Raw genomic sequence first — 18,613 nt, forward strand, 5'->3', positions numbered from 1 at the left:
CCTCCTCTTGACTAGGCTCTGACATTGGGCTCTGCCCCTGGTCTGCTTAGTCCAGTTTTAGTAGGAATTCTGCTGAGTCAGTGAAAATCTCACCTTTGGTATCTGAACATCCTCTGTTATATCTGATACAATTCCTCATCCTCCACGGTCAATATCTTACCCCCCTGGCCTGCCTTCAGTAAGAATCCTGTTGAGTCAGTCTAGCAAGAATATCTATTATCCCTAATGTTTTTACTTAGTAGTTTTCCATTCACTGACCCTCACCCTGCTACTTGGCTATAACCGCCCCTCCCCACCCTTGTCCTTGTTGTTTGGAGTTGAGCCCAATCTCTCTCCCCTACTACAAAACCCGCATTGCAGCAACCCCTTTTGAATAAATCTTCCGTACTGTCTTTAATGCATGTCATGAATAATTTTTTCTTTAACACTACTCCCCCATAATCTTTTAGTTCCTGCTGAACCGGACTTCTTTCTCCTGCTTCAGGACTTTTGCACATGTGATTCCTTTGCCTATGATTTCGTTTTTCCAGATAACTACTATTGTTCTTCAAACTAGGCATCATTTTCTCAGGGAGTATTCCCTGAACCCCAAGGCTATTATTTATTAGCTCTCATGCTAGATGTTCCATGACACCCTTTATTTCTTAACACTCTTCACACTTGCAATTTGTTGTTCATTGTGAACTCCAAATAAGGTTAAAGGCAACATTGGCCTTGTTTGCCAGTGTGCCCAATACTAGTATTGACTAGTACATAGTAGACACTCAAATATTAGCTGAAGGTGTGAGTAAACACACACACGAGATCAACAAAGTTAAACAAAAAACTCACAAACATACAAAGAATGGAGTTGCTTATGACGTTTAATTTTTATGTTCACTTATATTTTAAATATAGCATTAATAATGCAGAAGTCAAAGATTGACTTAGTCTTTAATTTCTATCAACTACAGTTTTGGTGTCATTCTATGAAACTGAGAAATCTTTTCAAAAGAAGAGCCTCTAATTAGACTACTCTTAATTTGACTAATACTGTAAAATATTAATGATAGTACTGACTGACTTCTGGGTTCATCAATAGGCTACTGAAGAGAACATACTCACTTTTTAAAAAAGTTAACAAATCAAATTTCAAGCCAGAACATACTGCCTATGAGTTGGAAGTATTCTTTTTCTTCTAGCATCTACATTAGCAAAGTTTCAGTGGGACAAAACAGTCTTAGATGGTAAAAAAGTAACTTAAGCACTTTGCTTTCTTTTTGTGGAGCTTCTAGTTACTATGGGCACTCGAGAGAAATTAATAGCTGCTTTGGCTTTCAAAGCTTTTCTAAAGTATTTAAAAATTGACTGAAGGCTAGAGGAAGGGGCTAAGTTGTATTTTTCTGTACCAGCAGAAAATATGGGAAACTCCTTTTTCAAAACAGTAGCTGCAGGTTTATCCAAAGGCTTTGGACTTGTCACCCATTCACGGCAGTGGTGCTTTATCCATGCTAATAACTGGATGTCACTCCCCAGCTGGTGTCCTACGTGATGTTCAGAGTCAATAAGTGCAACAGCATATACTTTGCTCATTACTTCCCACTTTCTACGAACAAGCAAGTCCATAAAAACCAAGCCTCCATAACCATGTACAATGAAGGCAACATCCTTGCCTTCAGCCTTTGAAATGAAGTAATCCCAAATATAAGCCATGTGTTCTTCAGGAGTGTTGCTGCATCTTTTTGGAATACATTGGAGAGACTGCTGGAGAGATAAAAAGCTCTCAGTCTGAACCATTTTTCTGGAAGAGGACTCAACATTTTGTGTTAAAAGGCCTTTCCACTCTTTTTCTGTCTGTAGGTCCACAAAATTGTCATTGGGGTTTAGCACAATTACATCATAATGTGCCTGCAATGCCATTTGAATACATGGTATCTGACTTCCATGTTGGAGACCATGATGTATTACTGCCTGCTGACTCCACTGACCAGCTCTAAAGACCCCACGGTCTTGAAGAAGGACAAGAAGAGCAGAATGATGATTTGTTAATGCTCTCTCACTCATGAAAAAGAAGCTTCTTGGTTCCTTATCAGCCTCTGGTGGGATATATACTTTTTGTAATTTGCACACTTTTTCCAAAAGTTCATAAATGTATTGGTCAAGCAAAAGGCCAAGGGCCTGGTAGCGCTTGCTATTCCTCTCCAGGACATTTTTATAATAGTTAAAGACAAAAGGCGTATGTGTCTCAGTGTGTCTCAATTCAGCTTTTTCATTGAAGTCATATTTAAGTTCCTCTAGTAAATCAGATTGTTCGATAAATTTTCGGAAGCTCAGTTCCTGAGTCACTGGTAACCACTGAAAGTGAAAAGCAATATTATGTCAGTACCAGAAAAAATAAAATAAAAATTTCATCTTGCTAAAGTCTTCCTGTGGGAAATCATACTGAATTAAGCATTTTAAGAAGACATTAACATTATGGTTTTTATGATTTTTAACTCAAAATAATTGTGAACAATGTAAAGTAGTGAGAAACTGAATACACTAAGGGACAATGGCCAGACCGTATATAAAAACAGAACTCTGACCCACAACCTGCAGAAACTTGCCCAGGAAGCCAATCCCTTATCTGTTGATCCAATAAACAGCCCACGAAGCCAGTCTTATAAGTCAGAATCTCAGGAAGTCAGACTGCTACCTCTAGTGACAATCTGAGAAGCCAAACAATAATTTCTGTTACAATGGGTCCAAAATGGCCAAGACTTGATTAATAACTTAGAGCTTCCCTAATTTTTATCCCCGCTTAGGAACCACCAACTTAGGAACCACCAGAGAAAGCCAAATATGCACCCCTAAACAGTCACACAGGATGCCTCCCTTTTAGTTATCATGCATTCAGCTTCCTCATGCCAACAGTGTCCAGTCAGGACATACCAGCAGCCTTCCCTTTTTTTTTTTCCACTACAAAGCTTTCCCACTCCTCTGCCTGCCTTTGAGTCACTGCCAAAATGCAAGTGATGGTGGCTGACTACCTTGCTATAGTGAGCTCAGAATGAACAGGTTTTGCTTTTCTCATTTGGTTGCTCTTTATCTCCACAGTAAGCATTCAGACATTTTTGCTATTAAATAAATGGAGGGGATGTGGCAGTAGAAGTGAAATGTGAACCAGGCAGTGTAGATGATTATCAATTTACCTACTAATAGAAGATATGGTTATTCTGATATTTGAAAATAAAAAAAGTGACTGAGAAGTGAACTTAGTTATTGTCAACATAGCCCAAAGGGAAAAGACAAGACTTTGAAAGGTTAAGTCCTGGAAAAAAAAATCTCAAATAGACTCTATTCTGAGGCAAACAAACAAACAAACAAACAAAAAACAACAAAAAAGTTAAGTGGTTTGTGCTCAACAACTGTTAAATAAATGATTGGGTACCGAGGCTACCTGACTCCAATTCATGTTCTTAACAAATTCATTAATACTCTCACTCCTTAATTTCTTAACACTCACACTGGCAACCACAACCTACTTCCAATAAATAGCACTCAGAATGATTTTCAGTGCCACTCAAGCTGCTATCAAGGCTTAAGGCAAAATAAAAATGGTGCTTGCTTGCTTTGATTTCTTAACTCTTTTCTCACTTTCTGAATCTTATTCCCTGATTCCCAATTAATACTTTATGAAGGTGTTTGGTTGTTCAAAGCATCCAACCTATCTACACTGCTCTCTATTCTTTAAAAACTTTTTTCCTTACAGTGTTGCTGATCTCAGGTGCTATTATGTAATGAATATATTTTCCTAGAGTGTAAATGACAGATAGGAGCCTCTGGAATTAGATTGACTTAGGTTTAAATCTTAGCTCCAAATTTTACGTTGAGTGACTTTCAGCAGGTTTCTTAACCTCTATGAGTTTCAGTTTCTTCAACTTGTGAGTCTTAGTTTATGTTATCTAAAATAGCAATCCTTATCACCCTCTATCCTGCTCCTCTGCTTTATTTTTCTTCATAGCCTACATTACCACCTGATATATAATTGTTTGTATATTTAAAAATTATCTGTCTCCCCTCACTAGAATAAAAGCTCTTTGAGAACAGGAACTTTGTTTAATTAACTGCTGTATCTGCAGTACTTGGAACAGTGTCTGACAAATATTATATAAATATTTTTTGAATGCATAAATGCAAAATAGGATAACATCATTTATTTCACAAGGCTGCTGTGAGAATTAAATTAACTAATATAGGTAAAAACCATTAAAGGAATGTCTCACATATGGAAGTTTCTGTAAAGATAGGATGATCTTCCTTTTTGAGAAGTGTGAAATAAAAAAACATATGTCTTGTCCAGCCTTCCTTATTCACTCAACACTGTAATTTTTATCCACATTAATAAACATAGTCCTAGGTCATTCATTTTATCAGTTTATAGTGTTCCATTGCTTGAATATGCCATGGTTTGTTTAACCATTTTCCTGTTGAAGAATATTTAGGATGCTCCAATTTTCCACTATTATAAACAAAGCTATAACAAACATTCTAATAGCTATATTTTTGTGCACATATCAAGAGTTTCTTAAGGCAATATATCTAGAAGTGGAATTTCTAGGTCATATCAGCATCTTCCATTTTACCAGATATTGCCAAATTGCTCTCCAAAAAGGAGGGTCTATTTTATACTTTGGCATGGATGAGGAGGTTTGCCCAGAAAAGCAGTAATCTCTTAGATCTAAAAATACTTTGTTTATTCAGGTGCTGTGCTGGAAACTGCCTTTTCCTCTACTGAAATAAAGAGAAAGATACTGAATATTTAAAACTCAATGAACTAAACCTAAACCAACTAAACTAAACTAAACCAACGAACTAAAGAACCTTGTTAGCTAACTTTTCCTTCAATCAGAGAGTAAAATAAAATGAGTATTTTCTAATAGCACATAGTATACGGCATTCAGTTACTCTTTTTCACCTTTAAGTGCTTGTGTACCTAGTTGTTTGAGAAACAATTCTCAGGGGAAAAGAATGGGAGTTTGCAAACTGGAAAACCCAAATGGCACACATATATAAAGGACAGGTATAGGTGGGGTGAACAGGAGCAAGGTGCAGAGTATCCTGTAGAATGAAAAGGTAGACAATTCTTTAGAATTTATTGTAGCATATTTTGCTTGGTTAATGTACTCAAACTTGTAACTCTCATATCTAGCTGTCTACCTGATATATTTACTTGGATGTCAAGTAGCCATTTCAAACATAACATGTCCAAAGCACTCCCTTCAATCTACTCTCCCTCTAGTCTTTCCCATCTTATAAATAACTCCATTCTTTCAGTTGCTTGTGCTGCAGGCTTCCTTTCTCTCTTTCACACTCCACATCTGATCAATCAGCAAATCTGTAGGCTCCCTTATTTGAAATATATCTCGAATCTAACCACTTGTTACCTCTCCACCTCTACTGCCCTAGCCCTAGTGCAAGTCACTATCAACACTAACCTTCATTATTAAGCCTCCTATCTAATCTCTTTGCATACACTCTTATCTCCTGATAGTCTGTTTAACACATAGCAGGCTAGAACGATCTTTTCAAAACATTGAAATTGGATATCACACCCCTGTTCAAATTGCTCCATTGTCTCCCCTCTTACTCAGAATAAAAGCCTAAATTCTTACCATGGCCTACAAGGTCCCCCATGACCCTTAGCTCTCCAAGGTCATTTCCCCCCATTTCTCTCACTTGCTTACTCATCTAGTTACATCATCTGGCTCTTAGCTCTTTCTCAGGTGTCATTTCCCACCACTCTCTTGCTTATTTCACTCTAGCCACACCTGGCCTCTGCCGCCAACTTGTAAAGCAAGCTCCTATTTAAGGGCATCCCCCTTGCTATGCCCACAGATTGGGACACTCTTCCCCTAGATATCTATAGGGCTTTATTTCCTTCAAGTTTCTGCCCATCTGTTATCTGATCAGAGAAACTTTCTCTGAGCATTCTATCTGAAAGGGCAATCCCCTCTAATCCTTCCTTACTCCCTGTCTATCTATGATGCTTCATTTTTCCCTCCCTTCCTCCTCCTTCCTTTTCTTTTTTTTTTAAATTCAAACAGAAAGTCACAAAAATTATAATCATCCTCATCAGTTCACTCAGTTTTCTTCCTTTTCTTTTCTTTTTCTTTTTTTTGCACTTATTACCAACTGACATATACTTGCTTACTGTCTGTTCCCTCCCATTAGAATATAAGTTTGGGACTTCCCTGGTAAACCAGTGGTTAAGAATCTGTGCTTCCACTTCAGGGGGCATGGGTTCAATCCCTGGTCTGGGAACTAAGATCCCACATGCCATGCAGCACGGCCAAAGGGGGAAAAAAAAAAGTTCCATGACAGCAGAGACAAAGACTTTGTTTTGTTTTGTTCAGTAGTTCTTGGAATAGTACCTGGTGAATAGTAGGCACTTAAACATTGTTGTTAGAATTTTACGATTTTTGCTAAGGGCGTAAGAAAGTAAAGAGAAAAATCCTCTAGCTGTATACACAGGAGAAACATGCACACAAAGCTTTTGAAAAATTATAGAGGCTCCTTCCATAATTCTAAAGTTAATAAATGTTGATTTATGAATTATTCTTAGAGACTATTCTATGCATCTATATATATTTACTTTCTCTTTTGCAAATCAAGATGGTCCGTTAAAATAAAGGAGAGAAACTGTTTTATATACTTAGTTTTCTAAAGAGTGGGTTGGAATAAGATAACTTAGCTTTAAGAATAAGATTGTCGGACTTCCCTGGTGGCACAGTGGTTAAGAATCCACCTGCCAATGCAGGGGATAACAGGTTCAACCTGCAATAACAGGTTCGAGCCCTGGTTTGGGAAGATCCCATATGCCGTGGAGCAACTAAGCCCGTGCGACACAACTACTCAGCCTATGCTCAAGAGCCTGCAAGCCACAACTCCTGAAGCTCGGGTGCCTAGAGCCCGTGCTCTGCAACAAGAGAAGCCACCGCAATGAGAAGCCCACGCACCTACAACGAAGAGTAGCCCCCGCTCACTGCAACTAGAGAAAGCCCGCGTGCAGCAATAAAGACCCAACTCAGCCATAAATAAATAAATAGAATAACATTGTCAGAGCTACAAGGGATTTTATTGATATTCTTAGCTAATATGTTTATTTTATAGAGAAGTGAGGCTTTCAAAGGTAAACTGACATGCCCAAAATAACTCAGGCAGCTCTACAAACCTGAGAGAAGATTCATTTTTTACCAGTGTTTTTAAAAATGCACAGTATTTTTCATTCATTCACCAAAAATTTGGTGAGGGGATTTGTTAGTCACTTAGTTTTCTATATCGAATAATCTACTCATTTTATGTTGAATGAAATTTTAAGAAGGGAAAGGAGTATATAATCATTAATGAGAATTTCAAGTTAGGTCCTTTTAGTAACCTGGATTAGGTGGTGACACTGATATTATAGCCATGCCTAGAGCAAAACATAATCATTTTAAATTATTTAACTAACTGTGGTAAAATACATTAAAAAATTTACAGTTTTAACCATTTTTACGTGGGCAGTTCAGTGGCACTGAGTACACCCACATTGTGTGCAACCATTAATACCATCCATCCATCGAACATTTTTCATCTTGAAAAACTGTAGCTCTGTACCCAGTAAGCTATAATTTTTCATTTCCCCTTAGCAGCAGCCCCTGGCAAATCTTTCTACTTCCTGTCTCTATGAATTTGAAAAGAAGAGGGTGGGTGGGGCAACAGAATCACAGATGCAAGTAATTTTAATTAGCTTACTTTGGTTTTAACAAACTCCTTCTCTAGGATCATAAAGTGGTTATATTTAACAATATTTTACATTCTTTACAAGTGATCAGTAAGCTTTTATGAAAATATAATTTTACAACCTGAGAAGTTAGGGTCTATCACAGTAATATACCCTATTACAATAATTACAGTCCTTTGGTGTATTTAAGAAAGAGGTCCTGTTGTATATCCTATGACATTAAGAAACACAAATGAATGATACTTCACTAAGAAAATGAAAAAATATCTAAAGATACTTATATTTAGATATATTTAGAAAGCCAAACTAAACCAAAACAAAAAAACCCTGGAAAACGTCTTTTAAAAATTACTGTTTTGGGGGCTTCCCTGGTGGCGCAGTGGTTGAGAGTCCGCCTGCCGATGCAGGGGACACGCGTTCGTGCCCCGATCTTCCGGGAAGATCCCACATGCCGCGAAGCGGCTGGGCCCGTGAGCCATGGCCGCTGAGCCTGCGCGTCCGGAGCCTGTGCTCTGCAATGGGAGAGGCCACAACAGTGAGAGGCCCGCGTACCGGAAAAAAAAAAAAAAAATTACTGTTTTGGTAAAAAGCAGCACTATATTGTCCCAACACATAAATGCAATTATGAGGCATTTTTTTCAGAAAAATAATTATGCCTGTATACAATTCCATTTAGTAAATTGTACAAAATAATAGAGCTTATGAAATTTTATATGTAAAAGCTTCAAAGAAGAGCAAACTAAATCTCTTCCCCCTGCCTACCTCTCCCCAGGAAAGACTAAAGAAGATTAATTTAAGCCACCTGAGGCAAAGACAGAAAATAGGATATTAGTGATGGAAAGAAAAAAATCAGATGTTAGAAATCTTGGGTTGCCCAAATTTGAGTATGTAACAGAATCTCCTAGGAAAGTTTCTTAGAAAACTAATTTAGTGAACTATTATAAAGACACCCTTGTAACCATCCCAGGTTAGCTTTGGGAGCCCCCCCAAAGTGCCTTCAAGTGCCCTCTCCCTCCCTCCAAGAGCAAGCACTCCAGACTTTTATAGAAATCAATGCTTTCTATTTCTTTATGGTTTTATCTCCTATGTACACAGCCCTAGAACCTATAGTTTAGTAGTTTTGTTCTTTTTTTTTTTTTTTTAAACTTGATATGCCTTCCTGGGAAACTGAAATTCTGACAGCTTGATTTTGGATTTACTGACTTTGCACAATCCTAGATCCTATGCTTCCTGATTGGGATTATTCAGAGGTAAGTGGATACCAAAAGATAAAGGATAAAGAAGACGAGACTACCTAAAGCTTCAATTTTACTAAATAGTAACATAAAATGAAATTTTTCTATTAAAATCACCCAAATGTATTAAGGCATAGAAATGCTAAATAAATATCACATTTTAAGACAGAACACTCTAAAGAAGTTAGTGTTGGGGGGAGGGATAAATTAGGAGTTTGGGATTAACATATATACTACTATGTATAAAACATAACCAACAAAGACCTACTGTATAGCCCAGGGAATTATACTCAATATGTTGTAATAACCTATAAGGGAAAAGAATCTGAAAAAAAAATTAGGTGTATACTGTGTTTTCAATCTTCAGCTGGGTCTGGGACACCAGGCTCTGTCCCAAATCCTGGGGACACACACAGTACCTGCCTTCCAGGAGCTCCCTCACTCCTGTGAGGTCCAGAGAGTCAACCCCACTAGTTTCAGTCCTTAGCTCAACACTGTTGCGCCTGTACATTACTCATTAAGAGCAAAATAAATTTGAATGCGTGAGTTAAAAAAAAAAAAGATGTATATATAACTGAATCACTCTGCTGTACACCTGAAATTAACACAACATTGTAAATCAACTGTACCACAATTAAAAAAAAATGAAGAGCAAATCAAAGACTATGCAGCCAAAAAAATCAGAAAAAAGTATTAGAGAGGTATACCATGAAGTTAATTAAAACAAATTTAATTTTTTCTGTAAAAAATATATTAATCTAACATAAAAACTGAAAAGAAGATAGTGGTGTATGTACAGGATACCTGGGGCTGAGCCCCAGAGCCAAATGACAGTTTAAGGAATTTAGGTTATTAAAGGTTTGTCCTATAGCCTCCTGGACAAGAGATTACCCATCTCCTGCTTAAATACCTCAAGTTACTGCAGGTTTTCATAATTTCTAGGAATAGGCTATTACACCGTAGGGCAGTTAAAATTGCTCATTGTCTTAAAAAGGAAGATATCCTTGAAACAAAAAAACCTATAGTCATTTTTCATGAATCATGTGTTACTTCTTTTATATCTAGAAGAAAATTATTCACATAAGAATCTCAATATTTTAAGGATAAGATTCAACTACTAACAAAAATGAGGCTAACAGCAACATGACACAGTGCTCCAAATATCTCTGCAAAATCTAGGCTTTCCAGGAGCCCATGGTAAGGAATTCCAGATTTTAATTTCTAAAACAGTTTAGGAAGTCAAGATGTACCCAGTGCCCAACCAAACCTGTTTATACTCAGATTGTACTTAAAGTTAATTCACCTGTGAAGAGAAGGGTCTTTTTAGATTTCGTTAAGCTTTCCTCAAAGAAATTGTTAATTAAGGGGTAAAATAAAGTGTGATCAAATTTCACACTACCACTATATCTTGAAACTATTAAAAAACCATACTCACTGCTTTAAATAGTATAGTTAGTCAAAACAAAAATATAATGAATGCTTAACTTAAACACTTTATATGCACTTTTAACACTCAATAAAGAACCAACTCATTAAGATCAAACCAGTCCATCCTCTCCCCTATAAAATACTGGGCTGATGAATTTCTAATCTCAAGTAATCTTAATTTAAAAGGCTCTATACAGTGTGAGCTAAACATACATAAAAGAAATGACCTTATTTATAAACATACTGAGAAGAGAATCATTCACTTTTTTTGGTCTTTCTTCCTTATTTTAAAATAAGGAAGCTTTCTCCTGAACATCATAAAACACTATAAAAGAAAAGATTGTGTAATTAGTCTTTCATAAAAGGAAAAGTAAGGATGTTAAATGACTCTCTCAAAAGTAAAAAACTGAACTTTTTAGTCCTATAGTTGTTTGCAATACAGTCAACTATGTAGTAGAGATTGTAAAAACTAAAACAATAAAAAAACTGGTTTAAAAAGCAAATTTGAAAATAAAAAGCAATTAAAAAATTTTGAGCTTAAAGGCCATTTATCTTCAAATATGTTATTCAAAACCAGCTCCAATTCAAAGAAACAAACTGACCCACTAAGTCTTTATTAGCAGAAATGCTGTATTTGGTTCAATGACAAGTTTAAATGACATATTTGCAAGCTGAATGATATAATTATTTCTTATAATTTCATTTCTCACAGGTTCACTTCTTACTGCTAAACTTTAAAACTTAAGGAAGCTGTCACTTTGGACTGAAATGTATTAGGCCTACTTACAATTTCCTTTTTTATGTTTCCATCTCTTAGCTCTATTTCCATCTTTTGCAGTTTCCTATAATATTGGCTGATGAATTGAGCCAGTATGATTCTTGAGTTAAATCATTCAATTAAAAGAGTTGATTTAAGAGGAAACTTAAAATTCAGATATTTTTCAGTAGGCAGTGTTTTTGTTAAACAGAAATAAACTAGAGCCTCTAAATGAAATCCTTGTAGTGAATTTCATTCTCATCAAGTCCTGAAGTATTTCTGCTTTTCAGCCATCCTGCCCTGTAAGACCGCCCCCGGCCCAATAGGCATCATCACCTGGAGGCTTACTTCTAGCTCCGCACAGACCACACTGTAATTACGAAGCAAGGCTCAAGAAGCACGAACCTGGGCTCTGGTAATGAGCTGGACGAGTCCCTTTACCGGCCTTGGTAAAATGGGGGAGGAGGAGCGGATGTTAAACTGTTGGAACATTCCAGTATCATCTTGCCTCTGGAGCGCTCTGCTGAATTTTGTTAAACTTATTGTGATTAAAGCTTACACAGTAAAAAAAAAAGGTATTCAAATATGTACATTATGGCTAATAAAGTAGGACAGTTTTCTAAACTGATGGGTCCTATGAAAGGACTAAAAAAAAATCAGTCTACAAGTACTAGTCGTTGAGTTCGAGGTCAGGGTTATTCCTTTAAGTACTGTAATAAAAATTAGCGGCACAAATTAGTTTACGCCCACCCACTTTCTAGCATCTCAGCACTTTATGTTTTAAAGAATTGAGGTGCAGCTTATCCATTTTCCTGGCCCTTAGAAATGGTGAGTTTGAATTTTGAAGAGATCCTTTATATATTACTGACATTTTCTCCTCAGCTGACCTAATTGATTTCAACTCCAACTGCTAAACCAGCAGCTAGGCTATTGATTTTTGTTGTCTTAAAATCTTTTTTTCTGAGCCTGAGGAAGCGCCTTGAGGACAAATACATGGGAGAGTCCATGAGGAAAGTGGTAGCACAAAAGGACTATTTTGTTCTCATATTTCCGGGGTCTCCTCGCGGGATTCAGTGAAGTGGAGGAATTCCTTAAGTTTCCCCGGTTTAGTTTTTAGTCAACTTAATCTTCAAAGTCAACAAAGCCTTGACGATCTCGGGTTAAAACCTAGCACTCAGTCTCAGTTTCCAACAGGGGCAGAGATGATGAAAAAACCGTCACTTAATAAGCACTTGCGGCGGTAACCCACAGAGAACACTACTCCCAGGAAGTGATTTCCGGGTGGAGGTGGGAGGGGTGGCTAATTTCCGGTCTGAGGGCCGGCGACCGCTCTTGCGCAAGCGCGGTTCACATTTTCCTGGCTTTTTTTTTTTTTTTTCCCTCTCCCCTCCCCCTACCTTCCCCAGCCTGAGGGGTCTTGAGGTGACAGCGACTGCGATTCCAGCAGGAGGAGGAGAAGATGGACAAGGGGAAGGCCGGGCGACGGCGATCTTCATCCGGTGAGAAAGGGTCGGAGGAGGGCTGAGCATATTGTCTCCTACCTCGGGCAAAGGGGGGGAACAGGCGACAACGGGTGCTGCGGCCCGGAGCTGTGAGGGCTCGGGCTCCGGCTCGGGCGCGGGGGAGGGGAGGAGGTGAAGGGAGTGGGGAGTGGAGTGGGGTGGAGGGGCGCGCACAATGGAAGGTTCCCGGGTCTCGCGGGCCCCTGCGAGTCGAAGACCCACTCCGAGCTGTCATCAAAGCCTCGGCCGCTCTTCACCCCGTCACCCCTTTTCATTTTCGTCCTTCTCCCGCTAGCACCCTACTTGGGTCTCATCGGCCTGCGGCTCTTCCCGGTTGGCTTACCGCTCTCCTGCCACGCCTTCCTCGTAATCCCACCAATGTTCCATTTTCATTTCCAGCTTCTCAGCGCCTTGGTCCTACTTTCCTGTCTTCCTTTGATTCTCGACTTTGGCTCTTTCTCCCCCCTGTACCTCCTGGCAGGTAAAAGCAGCAAAGAAGGAAAGGCGGGGCATGTTAATTGACACTTCATTCCTCGTCCAAGTGCTGCAAACATCGTGTCTTGCTTGGTCTTATGAGCCGGCCCGCTTAATAACCTTTTTTTTTTTTTTCTAGCCACCCCTTTCTTCCAAAAGCGATTCAAAAGTCGAACAAAGGATTTGAAGCCATGTTTTGTTGTGTTTTTATTCTCAGCGTGTTTTTGTTTTTGAAATTGTTTTGCGGCTTAAATGACTGTCTTCAGTTTTGGGTACTACATCTTAGAAACACAAAAATGGAGTTGTAAGACGCGAGGTCGAGCCCCTCCCAGTCTGCAAGTTTTTGTCGAAGATCTCATCCATTAAGGGTACCGCAGTTTCTGTGTTAAGTCCTGTGGACTTACCAGAGGAGGAGGGAACAAGGGCTCTTTAATAAACTTACACTCTAGTACACTAACATTCAGTGAATCAATTATTTCATTTAATTTTCTTTTTTATTTTCTTATTTTATTTATTTATTTTTTTGCGGTTCACGGGCTTCTCACTGTTGTGGCCTCTCTCGTTGCGGAGCACAGGCTCCGGATGCGCAGGCTCAGCGGCCATGGCTCACGGGCCCAGCCGCTTCGCGGCATGTGGGATCTTCCCGGACCAGGGCACGAACCCGCGTCTCATGCATCGGCAGGTGGACTCTCAACCACTGCGCCACCAGGGAAGCCCTAATTTTCTTATTTATTATTTTGCCGTCTGTTGTTGCATAGACAGTTTATGCGGTCTATTTAGACAATTCTAAATTTATTTAGGAGTGCCCTTGTGGCAGTGTACCTCAAACTTTTTTGGCCGCAAAGGAGAGTGAACATGGATCTCTGGGACATTGCCTGAAGTAGCTGAAAACCTGAAATTCCTCTTCATAAGCAACCAGTATTACCGTTTGTGTGTGTGTGTATTCTAGAGATATTCTTTGCTGTTGAAAGTATATGTATGTATTATATATATACATATATACACACATATGTATGTATATGCCTCCAATAGATTCATGTTTGTTTTAATATACTTTTTTCTCCTCTAAAATCTTCAAGTGAAATTGACACATAAGGAATATGCACAATGCTTATCTGGTGTCATTTGTGTGCTTCCTCACACAGAACTTTAGGGGTAAGCATACCTCAGTTTAACATGCACAGCCTTTTTTCAATAAATGCATTTCTCCTTGGCTTAGTACATTGTTTTGGAGGTAAGGGCAAGATATTAACCTTGTCCTTCAGCAAATCCCATCCTCTTTACCTGGTTACACTTAGATTTATTTATCTATTTATTACAGTTAATTTGATGCAAGTAGTTGTGGGAAGTAAAATTTGAGAGTAAAATTGTTAATTCTTAAAAGACGTTGATATTTATGTGAGCTATCCCTCTGGAGAGGATTTCTTTTTCTGCTGACTTCCCTTTTGGAGCTGTCCTTTCTGAAAAGTAATTATTAATGTATAGTAAAAACCATTCTCAGATCTAATATTAACTAGCTGTTCTCCAGTATTCATCTGGTTTTAAGAGATGAACATTAATTTTTAAGAATGATTCTTAATAGTGTATATTTAATTTTCTCGCATAGATTCTCAGAAATAGAACAATCAGTTGGCTTAAAGGGATTCTGAATTTTGTGTGACATTTATGTGCATGCAGTTGCTATTTCATTAGGAGGGTTGCTAACTGGAACTTGAATGACTGGAAGTGACATTTATCATCGTGAGAATTTCATAAGTACCCAAAGGTAAAACTTTGATTAATAAAAGGGGAAGAATTCTAAGAAGTATAAAGAAGGCTGATAGCAGTAGAGAGAGAAAGCAAGACATGAAGTTTGAAGTTTCCTCTGTGAGACTGCACTAGGTTTTCCTAAACTTTCCCCTGAACAAGGACGAACTATGAAGGGTTACATAGTATATTGCTCAAAACTCTTTTAGTTGCAAGTAGCAGAAACCCAATTCCAGCTGGTTTAAGCTAAACAAGAAAACAAGCATTTGTGGACTCAAATAACTGACAACTGTAGGAGTTGGATGGCTTCTGGCATGGCTGTGTCTGTTTTAGGCACTAGTTCTCAAGGTATGGTCTGGGAACCTCTGGATTCCCTGAGTCCCTTTTGGGTCTGTGAGCTTACACCATTTTTCATAATTTTAAGACATTATTTTCCTTTCCCTCTTAATCTTCTACCTGTGTACAGGACAGTTTTCCAGAGGCTACATGACATGTATCACAACAAATTGAATGCAGAAGCATATAGAGGAAATGATTTGTCTTTTATTAAGTCAGATGTTAAAGAGAGTTACAAAAAGTAAAATAATGCCATTCTTCTCAATGTTTTGAAACTAAAGTTATTTAAAAAATACTTTAGTTATGTTAACATGCATTGTGTTTGTTTTTGTTTTTTTGTTTGTTTGTGGTACGCGGGCCTCTCACTGTTGTGGCCTCTCCCGTTGCGGAGCACAGGCTCCGGACGCGCAGGCTCAGCGGCCATGGCTCACGGGCCCAGCCGCTCCGCGGCATGTGGGATCTTCCCGGACCCGGGCACGAACCCGTATCCCCTGCATCGGCAGGTGGACTCTCAACCACTGCGCCACCACGGAAGCCCGTGTTTATTGTTTTTAAATGAGTTAATAAAGAAAAATTCTGTAAGTAGAAAAACCACAAAAACTCTGATTACCCTACTTTTCTGGAATGGGGCCATGAATCAGGAATCAAGCATAAAACACCTCTAAGCATGAGAGGAGAAATCACATGGTTTATATGCTAAAGTTCACTCATGAGAAGCTTCTGAAGGCTTTCTTCCTATTATATTGAATCTATGTGTTTAAGTTATTTATTACCCCAATAAAGATGAATATCTTATTTCCAAGTTTCCAGCATATCAAAGCAGTGAATTAGATGGGAACACAGTTAAAAAATTATTGGCTCCAGAGACAGGTCTAGTGACAGTTGAATGAAATAATAAAGTGCATGGGTCATTCAAGGGAGAATGACCATTAGAAATGTTTAACAACAACAACAAAAGTATAACAGATATATTAGAGTCATATCACAACTTCCAAATGAATTTTTGAATTAAAATAGGGAAGTTGAAGTAAATTTCAAGTTATCAACTGTTCAGGCAACAACCTTGGAGATCTGTGTTCATTCTCATTTGCAGTTAAGGATAGATAATTTTTTTTAGTACTTAGGTACTAAACAGCGTGCTAAGAATTTTACAGACGTTATAATTCTTTTGAAAACCTCTGAGGTGGTTATTATTATTTCTGATATACAGATGAGGAACCTGGAATTTAGGGAGGGTAAGCAACTGTTAGCAATACAAGAAGCAGAGCCAGGATTCAAAATCTGGTCTTTCTGATTACAAAACGTATAATTTTAATCTTTTTAACTGTCGTAGGATGTTAGTGAACCTTACTTGGAAAAAAGGTTTCATGGACAAATAAATGGGACAACTGTAGTTATAAGAAAATTTTATTTACTGCAGGATTTTTCAGAGCTTTTGCTATGCTACTATACATTCCACCTCTCCAAGAGATTGACTGAACATGCAGTGTTTTTCAAACTTGCTTGATTTTGAAAGTCTTCCCTCCTCCCCCAGTTTCAGCTTGAGGATCTAGTGTTCCATGATGATACACCTTTCTTTTTTCAGTAGGTCCAGGTGATGGCTGCATATTATGCAGTGTCTGATGAACCATAATTGAAGTTCAAAACCAGAATCTACAATTAATCATGGTAAAACTACTTTATTTGCAGTGATGTTAGCTGAAGCCATTGGAATGGATAGAACTACCCACAGAAAGAGTATGGAGTGAGAAGAGTCTTGCATCACATATATTTAATTTCAAAGTAAGGAGGAAGAGACACTGGTGAGCAGATAGGCAGATTAGAAGGCGTTATGATAGGTTTGGGAAGCAAGGGAGAGTGAATGCAATGTAAATCAGAGAGTTAAAGTAGTATGAGGATGCTGGATTTGGCAATTAGTAGGTCACTTTTTTTTTTTTTTTAACCACTGATTTTAGTAGAGTAGTAGGGACAAAAGCCAGATTTCAAGAGGCTAAATGAATGAGTGGTGGTGAGGAAATAGAAGATGAGATGTGAAGGAAAGATTTTGGAACAAGCTTGAGTATGAAATTAGGTAGAAAGGATTATTTAAAAAAGACTATAAAAATCAGGTTTATATGGCATGGGAAAGGGTTCAGTGGAGAGAGAACGATATCAGGTAGGAGATAATTGATAGGGTGAAGTCTTAGAGGAAATGGGGGAGGATAGACTCAGGACAGTTTGTTAGATAAGACTTGTGTAAGGGTGGGAAGATGGATAAAGATATAGATAAATTTTGAGAAGTTAAGGATATTGCAATCATGGCTTCTAAGTGAAATAGGCAAGATCATCTTTTGAGAAAGAGGGACTTTCAGGTGGTATTGGGAGCTCAAAATAGAGTAGGAGGTCAGTTAGGGATGAATAAAAGAGCTATTAACTAATTTTGAAAAAGTATTTGTTAAAACACGTGTAAGTCTGTAGATAGTACCAGTTGTGGTTACTACAATTATATGACTTTCTTTAGCATTGCTAATCAGTCTAGGAGCAAGAATTTGGGGGGAATAAAAGAATTTAGTTTTACTTAGAGTTAAAGGGTATTATACGATGTGGGGGTAAAAAATTGGATCAGTGAGAGTGAGGAAATGGAAGGGTTAAGGGACAGTATGTTGTAGAATGAGAGGTTCACATTTGTGAGCTTGAGAAGTGTAACCCTACTAAATCCATTTGTGAATGCATGTTGTTGAAATGGGAATGTGATATGAAGAAGTTTGTTGGACTAGAGTAAATTAAGATGAGTCCATTGTATTGAGTGATTTGATTTATGAAAATTTTAGAGCTTCGGTATGATGGTAGGTTTTAAGATAGAGAGGAAAACTATGAATCAAGTATCAGAATATTCTAGGAATGTTGGAGAGAGTCTTGGGTCAGTACATGGCAATTACAATATGGGTGAGGTAATAATACATACAAGCTATGGGAATTTTAAAGGAGGAATTATTGCAATAAGGATGAATATTAATTGGAAGTGGTGGCAGGGGAAGGAGGTTGTTAATCCCTTCCCCTGTTTTTATAGGTGGGAGAAGAATCTTCTTGAGAGAATCTTAAATAGTGTAGTAAATAAAAAGATGTATAATGTATAATTTATGTAATAAAAAGGATTCAGTTAAACTAAGGTGGAGGAAATGTTCAAGGAGAAGATTCAGAATTTAAGGAAATTGTGTTCACTTTGGAAAGGAATTTGGTGGGCTGGGGAAGAGCTAGAGAAGAGTGTAGATGAAAACTATACCTCAATAAAAAGAAAAACAAAACAGAATATTAAAAAGACATGTACTCAAGGGTCAAGTTAAAAAAAAAAAGAATGTAGTGGAAAGGGTAGAGTGGCATTACCTAAGAGATGAGAGAATAGCAAGGTAAT

The 18,613-nt window shown here is 38.0% G+C and overlaps 2 protein-coding genes across 21 annotated transcripts in view; one reads left to right on the forward strand and one right to left on the reverse strand.

The window, feature by feature from the left end:
* Nucleotides 1–846: 846 nt before the first annotated feature.
* LOC131757330 (putative protein ARB2BP) lies at nucleotides 847–13,148 on the reverse strand. 3 transcript variants are annotated; one of them, XM_067034747.1, is made up of 3 exons: nucleotides 12,562–12,633; nucleotides 11,570–11,684; nucleotides 847–2,334 (listed from the first exon to the last, which is right to left on the reverse strand). In XM_067034747.1, the coding sequence occupies exons 2-3, from the start codon at nucleotides 11,654–11,656 to the stop codon at nucleotides 1,240–1,242; spliced, it is 1,182 nt and encodes a 393-aa protein (XP_066890848.1). In that variant the 5' UTR covers nucleotides 11,657–11,684; nucleotides 12,562–12,633; the 3' UTR covers nucleotides 847–1,239. The 3 variants fall into 3 exon arrangements, with proteins under 3 accessions (XP_066890848.1, XP_066890846.1, XP_066890847.1); XM_067034746.1 differs by lacking the exon at nucleotides 11,570–11,684 and adding an exon at nucleotides 13,010–13,148 and having other exon boundaries at nucleotides 853–2,334; nucleotides 12,562–12,701; XM_067034745.1 differs by lacking the exon at nucleotides 11,570–11,684 and having other exon boundaries at nucleotides 12,562–13,148.
* The window catches only part of SENP7 (SUMO specific peptidase 7), a 159,632-nt gene continuing 153,481 nt past the window's right edge, over nucleotides 12,463–18,613 (forward strand). For 15 of the 18 annotated variants that reach the window (XR_009335875.2, XM_067034733.1, XM_067034739.1 and 12 more), the window contains exon 1: nucleotides 12,518–12,663. Coding sequence is in view for 12 of the 18 variants with exons in the window: in XM_059064659.2 (XP_058920642.1) it covers nucleotides 12,624–12,663 (40 nt within the window). In the remaining 6 variants the exon portion in view is untranslated. Of the gene's footprint in view, nucleotides 12,664–18,613 lie in introns of all 18 variants that reach the window. The other 3 variants (XM_067034743.1, XM_067034744.1, XM_059064663.2) reach the window with 3 other exon arrangements.

This window comes from Kogia breviceps, chromosome 5 (genome assembly GCF_026419965.1).
Source record: "Kogia breviceps isolate mKogBre1 chromosome 5, mKogBre1 haplotype 1, whole genome shotgun sequence".
NCBI classification, from domain to species: Eukaryota; Metazoa; Chordata; class Mammalia; order Artiodactyla; family Physeteridae; genus Kogia; species Kogia breviceps.